Below are 6,659 nucleotides of genomic sequence, written 5' to 3' on the forward strand. Positions count from 1 at the left end.
GTTTTTCCTTCTTTTTAACAATCGTTTCTTCTTTTTACTCATTTCAAAGCTCATTTCTGCCTTAATTTAAAATCCTACCTCCTCAAACAATGTAATAATTGCCCTTTTTCCTTTTTTGGGGGATTGGAAATCAGTACCTCCTTTGGCTACACTCCATCTCCCTGTCCATATTCTCTCTCTCTCTCTCCATTATTTCACTTTATTTCGCTAATTACACTATTGATTACTTAGTATACAGGAATTAAATGCGCAATATTAAATCATTTTCCTTTCCTCTTTAAATTCATTTTCCCATCGACCACAATTTATTCTCCTTTAAAATTAGTACCATCAATTCTATCGGTGACTTCTTTGTCAGTCAAGACCTTCCAGCCACCATAATTGTCTCGGTTTTCCATACATGCGTGTCTGGTTCTAATCGGCTCTACCCTTTCTACCGACAATTAATTGACAGACTTTTTGTGACCTCGAGTGCACTTTAAGCATTTTTTTTTCTTACTTCTCACCATTCTCTACACTTTTTTGGGCCGCTAACAACCAAGTTCACAATTTAAATTCTCAACCTGAAAGCGAGAAAAGCTTTAAGAATCCTGCACTGACACTTTAGACACTTAAGTAGCAAGTTGGTACACGCATTTCAGAAATTTCTCGTTAGGTTCTATCTTTTGGAGTTACGTTTTGTGTTCTTTTAGTAGTCAAGGTAATTTTTTTCCCCATCAACATGTCAAGAGGCAAGCTCTAGGTGAATCGATTAGGTATAGATTCATGTCCATTAGCTGAATTCAGACCAGTCCCACAGCCAAACCCATTAGTGTTCGAAAAACAAGATCAACACCGAAACACTAAGGGACCTGTAAATCAATGGATATCCTTGTGCATTTTTATTCTATGTAATTAAAAATTATGAGATTTAAAACTTATTTGACAATAGATTGAGTAGCATAAAAAAAGCTCATTTTATTTTACATTATTCTGCATAGATATGGAAAAGTTTCAGACAACTGTTATCTCAAAGTGTCAAATAATAGAACAGTTCAAATCACTTAAAAAGTATGTACATGAAATCTGAACCCTTTTTTATGAATTATCAAAGTTTTGCTACCTCCCTTTTCTTTATATTTAAAACATTTTTGTTTTCTTATTCGTGTGGCATCTTTTTTTTTTTTTTTTTTTTTTTGTTAGTTGTCTTCCACTTGCACCCTAACGTTACCAATATCACCTGTAGAGGAGGGATTTAAAAATTAAAGAAAATTAGCTTTCAAGTAAATTTTTTCTTGAACAGAGTGTAAGTAAGAGATTTTGAATTCAAGATTTCTCACTTATCCGAAAAAAAGGTGATTAAAAATAATTAAAGTTACAAGGAACGGTGATCATTCAGTGCCAGAGAAACGCCTTTGAAGAAGTGAAACAAAAAAAAAAAAAATTAGCAATGTGGTAAAATGAATTAAGATTTGCCCATTGGTGATGAATTAACATTTGCACACACTAACCCGAAAAAGGTTCTGCAAACTATTTGTAAAAAGTTCAAAATCATGGGCACACTTACACGTAACAAAGAAAGAATTAGGGTGGGTAAAAATAATGAAAAATATCTCGAATAGTGTGGTTAGGTGATGTTCTTTCATTAAGATGATTCAATTGCTTATTAAAAGAAGTTTGGAAAACGAAGGAAAAGCTGTTTTTCAAAATTCTAGTATTCTGCCCCCTCCTTTTGGTCTGTTTACCTTGTACTTTTAGACCAGATAATAGCAAAAATAAATTTTTTTAGGATAAGTTACCTCTTGCCCTCATGTGATTTAATGTTTTACCATATAACCCCTCTATAGTTTAAAAAATCTACACATAACTTTCTCATAATTTGGATTAAAGCATTACAATTAGTTTTTTTAGTTAAAACTAATGGTCAATATTAAAAAGTCAAAATCAACTAATAAATTGAAAATTCACATTTCATTACTCTTTTTCCCAAATACCAAAAAAAGAATAAAGGAAAATAAAAGATAGATGAATAAGAAATAGAATAAACCACATTATTGATGATTGCAAATATCAGTGTAGGTTTTTAAACCAAATCTTTAATGACTCCAAATCTTCATTAGTAATTTCTACTTATTTTTTTTATTGCTTTTTCTTTTTCTTTTGTATTTGAGAAAATTAAGATGTAGTATAAAAAAGTACAAGTTTTTTTAAAATCATCTCTTCTCTTCCCAAAGAAAAAAAGGGAAAAGAGAAAGAAAAGGGAAAAAGAAAAAAATGAAATAATAACAGGATGAATTTATCAATTTATTAGTTTAACTTTTAATATTGAAAATTAGTTTTAAAGAAAAAACTAACAGTAACACTTTAATTCAAACTATAAAATGACTGTTTATAGGTTTATAAATCATAGAGGATTTATATGATAAAACATCAAATCACAAGAGAGTAAAAAGTATTATAGCCTCTTTTTTAATTGATTTTTTATTCTCACTATTACATTTATCGTGATGCATTCCTTTCTAGAAGAAAATATATGATGTGACCAAAATTTTCTACTTGGCCCCTGGTGACTACTTGGCTCGTTGGATCTATAAATACGTACTTGAGTTCCTCTGGCTAATTATCAAATTAAGTAGTCATTGCAAACAACACTTAATTGATCGCAGTCCTACCCTAACTTTCCCCTAGAATATGGCCTCAGCTCAAGCTTCTCTCCCCTCAAACAACCGGCAAGAGACTGCCCGGCCATTGGCAGACTTCCCTGAAAACATTTGGGCTGATCATATCGCTCCATTTACTCTTGACAAGCAGGTTGTGCTTACTTTTCTGCTCCTATAAGCTCAGGATTGACCTCATGTTTTTCTTCATACAATTTTTATTCCTTTTCTATGTTGGAACCATGTTGTTGCCGGACCCCACAAGTTCACGATCCTTGGCATGATTGTTATCCCTTGATTAATACTCTAGCCTCCTATCAAGAGGGGAAAAAACAAAAGACAAAGTAGCTACTCTTTTTGGTAGAACTAGCGTCTGATTTGTCATACTTGGTTTGTTCTTTCCACGACTTCTTGTTGGATTCTTTACCTAATTATTTTCTGCCGTAACACCGTTGCATTTCCTTAGATTTCGGGATCTGGTTTCTCCTGTTTAGTTTCCAATTGTTCCAGTTTCGAAGCAGTATTAAGGCGATCAATTTTAACAATATGACTAAAGAAATATTTGTTCGATGCTTTCAGGAATATGAAAAGTGTGAAAGAGAGATTCAAATTCTAAAGGCAGAAGTCGCGAGCATGGTTTTGGCAACCGGAAAAACCATGACGGAGAGATTCGACTTTATAGACAAAATAGAACGACTTGGTGTCTCGCATCACTTTGACATCGAAATTGAAAACCAGCTACAAGAATTCTTTAATGTGTATGCCAACTTTGGGGAGTATTCAGCTTATGATTTATCTAGTGCAGCGCTTCAATTCCGACTTTTTAGGCAGCATGGTTTCAATATCTCTTGTGGTACGTAGCTTTATACTAGATTTGCTAATTTTTTAGTGTGGACTCACCTATTAGTAAATCTTAACACCTAATTTTTCTAACATATTATTTCCAAATAATTTCCAAACAGGCATCTTTGACCAATTCATTGATGCTAAGGGTAAGTTCAAGGAATCCTTGTGCAATGACACAAGGGGTTTGTTGAGTCTATACGAAGCTAGTCATGTTAGAACACATGGAGACAAAATTTTAGAAGAAGCTCTTGCTTTCACAACCACTCATCTGACATCGGGGGGACCCCATCTGGATTCTACTCTTGCAAAACAAGTGAAACATGCCCTTGAGCAGCCGTTGCATGAGGGCATCCCAAGATACGAGGCTTGGCGTTACATCTCCATCTATGAGGAAGATGAATCTCACAATAAAGTATTGCTGAGGCTAGCCAAGTTGGATTACCACTTGTTGCAGATGTCATATAAAGAAGAACTTTGTGAGATAACAAGGTACACCGAGACACTAGCTCTCCAATGCGCAGATCTAAGATTTGTTTATCAACACTAAACTGCAGAGATTTATATTTTACAGTACTATGCTTACATGCAGCTTTAGGTTCACTTGAAGCTTAGTAGGATTCTATGATATCTGTAGCATTTTAAATTGCCAAAAAAAATTTTCTTTCACAGGCCAGGTTGCTAACATACTACTCTCTTTCTAAGTTGAATGGAGCCTTACAAATTATTAGAATCTTATGAAACACAACCTATACTAAAAGTTAGCCAATGTAACTTTCACTCGTTTGCAATTTTATCTATCAAATTCCTTTGTGTATGACTATATTCTTCTAGTAGAAGTTTCATGAATGATTGTGCAACCTTTTTGATTTTTTTTGACAAATGGCAACGTTGTATAGGTGGGGAAAGGGATTGGAGAGTGTATCAAACTTTCCATATGCAAGGGACAGATTTGTGGAATGCTACTTCTGGGCTGTTGGAACCTTGTATGAGCCTCAGCACTCTCTTGCTCGAATGACTTTTGCGAAAGTAGCAGCCCTTATTACAATGATTGATGACATCTATGATGCTTATGGCACTCTTGACGAACTTCAAATTCTCACAGACTCTGCAGAAAGGTAGCGTTTTATGTTAGTCATCTTACACAAGTGAAGCAACCATGCTGCCAAGCATAATCCACAGAAAAATCATATTCGGAAAAATAATTGAGTAATATACTAAAAAGCTTAGTCTCACTATGTGCCAGTAAATAATAAAGGGGACCATTATCCAGACAATTTTCTCTAGCTTGATGTTGGGTGCATTTATATGGGAAGTTTTGCTTTGCTTGCAGGTGGGATGGCAGTGGAGTAGATCAACTCTCAGACTACATCAGAGCTTCCTACGCCACACTTCTGAAATTTAATAAGGAGGTTGGCGAAGATTTAGCTAAAAAGAAAAGAACCTATGCATTCAACAAGTACATAGAAGATGTACGGTACCATGTTGTTGCTAATTATAATGACCGTGTTAATATTCCAAGTGTTCTGGTACCAACACATGGAGTACTAATCAATATTTTCCTGCGTTCATTTGTACTAATCAGTGGAAACAATACATGAGGACAAACTTGACTCAGTCAAGGTGGTTTCTCACGAAAGAATTGCCATCCTTTGCCGATTACATAAGCAATGGTGCGATCACAATCGGAGCATATCTTATAGCGTCGGCAGGCTTTTTGGACATGGATAGTGCCTCAGAGGATGTTATCAACTGGATGTCAACTAATCCAAAACTTATGGTTGCTTACTCGACACATTCCCGATTGATTAATGATTATGGCGGTCACAAGGTCAGAATATGCCGTGCGCATTTATTTTGATTATAATGATTAGATTAAGACAACTCACAGAATTTCGAAATGAGATTAAGTTATAGTGATTCACGTAACTTGTTAGTTTTGTTCAAAATTCCAACAGAATATGCATATTTTTGTTAAGCAAAATAAATCCTTTTTTCATTGATAGAATTACCAAGAGAGCTTTATAGAAGAGGAAAACATCCACAATCTAGGCTACACTAATTCTATACACTTTACTGTCAAAATTTGAAAGAAAGGACAAAAAGAACAATAGCAAGCAACCTCGATCTAATCCCCACTAAAAAACCAACTCCCAATTCTCTCTGGTGCGAGGAATCTTGTTCCAAGAGGTAACAGCAATCTGCATTGCATTGACCACAGTAGCCACTACACTCGCACTAGAAGGCCTCACTTGCAGAAATAAACTCTTGTTTCTAGTCTGCCAAAGAAAGTAGACAGTCATAGAGAAAGTCAGCCTCTAGACCTTAGAGCAAATGATTGAGTCCTGCACTTCTTACACCACCACTGCAAGTCTGCAACACCACAGAATATGCACATTGATCGAGACTTCTATGTGTTTCAGGCAGTTGACCTAGTGTAATGCCGTGATTAAACTTGCTTTTAAATATGCATATCATTCAATCTCGGATGCTTAATTTTTATGAACATAACGAAATACAGCCATTTAGTTCATGTTGCTGGTTATTGTTTTACCGATGGTTAATACACTTTCGTACTTTATATGAGTAAATTCGGAATCAAACAATACTTTTTTCACTCCATTTTATTAGAGTTTTCATGTTTTCTATTTGAACTCTTCGCATTTGAAGTTCGACAAAGAAAGGGGCAGTAGCACAGCACTTGAATGCTACATGAAGGACCATAATATATCGGAGGAAGAGGCAGCCAAGAAGTTTCGAGAGATGATTGAGAATGCTTGGAAGGTTATGAACGAGGAATGCTTGAGGCCTACTCCCATTCCCAGGGATGGTCTCAAAATGCTTCTTAATATCGCACGCGTTGGCGAAACTGTTTACAAGCACCGTATCGATGGATTCACTGAGCCGCATATCATTAAAGACCATATAAGGGCAATGCTTGTGGATTTCATGTCTATTTGAGGATGGCAGTGGTGCATGTTGATGTCTTCAAGGGATTGGCAGTATCAGTTAGTGAAGTGTGTTTTTCTATTTTGCCCACTCCTGTATTTAAGTATGTATGACTAGCTTGGGATTACATGCATTGCACGTTCTGTATCTCTTTTTTTCCCCCTTTTTGTAACTTTTAATAACGTGTTTGTTTTGACAAATTACTAAGTTGAATAAAAGATCATTATGCCT

At 35.3% G+C, this 6,659-nt stretch overlaps 1 protein-coding gene across 1 annotated transcript; it reads left to right on the forward strand.

Moving 5' to 3' along the window:
• Positions 1-2,625: 2,625 nt before the first annotated feature.
• Positions 2,626-6,659, forward strand: LOC113705896 (viridiflorene synthase-like). The gene is made up of 7 exons (XM_072062552.1): positions 2,626-2,790; positions 3,216-3,489; positions 3,599-3,971; positions 4,379-4,597; positions 4,813-4,951; positions 5,065-5,310; positions 6,150-6,659. Exons 1-7 carry the CDS (start codon positions 2,671-2,673, stop codon positions 6,438-6,440), a joined length of 1,662 nt encoding a protein of 553 aa, XP_071918653.1. The 5' UTR covers positions 2,626-2,670; the 3' UTR covers positions 6,441-6,659.

Source organism: Coffea arabica, chromosome 8c (genome assembly GCF_036785885.1).
Source record: "Coffea arabica cultivar ET-39 chromosome 8c, Coffea Arabica ET-39 HiFi, whole genome shotgun sequence".
NCBI classification, from domain to species: Eukaryota; Viridiplantae; Streptophyta; class Magnoliopsida; order Gentianales; family Rubiaceae; genus Coffea; species Coffea arabica.

Coding starts and splice junctions, on each gene's coding strand:
- LOC113705896 (XM_072062552.1), top strand. CDS start 2,671: ATGGCCTCAGCTCAAGCTTCTCTCCCCTCAAACAACCGGCAAGAGACT. Junction 4,952..5,064: donor TCAACAAGTACATAGAAGAT/GTACGGTACCAT, acceptor TGTACTAATCAG/TGGAAACAATACATGAGGAC. Junction 5,311..6,149: donor ATGATTATGGCGGTCACAAG/GTCAGAATATGC, acceptor TCGCATTTGAAG/TTCGACAAAGAAAGGGGCAG.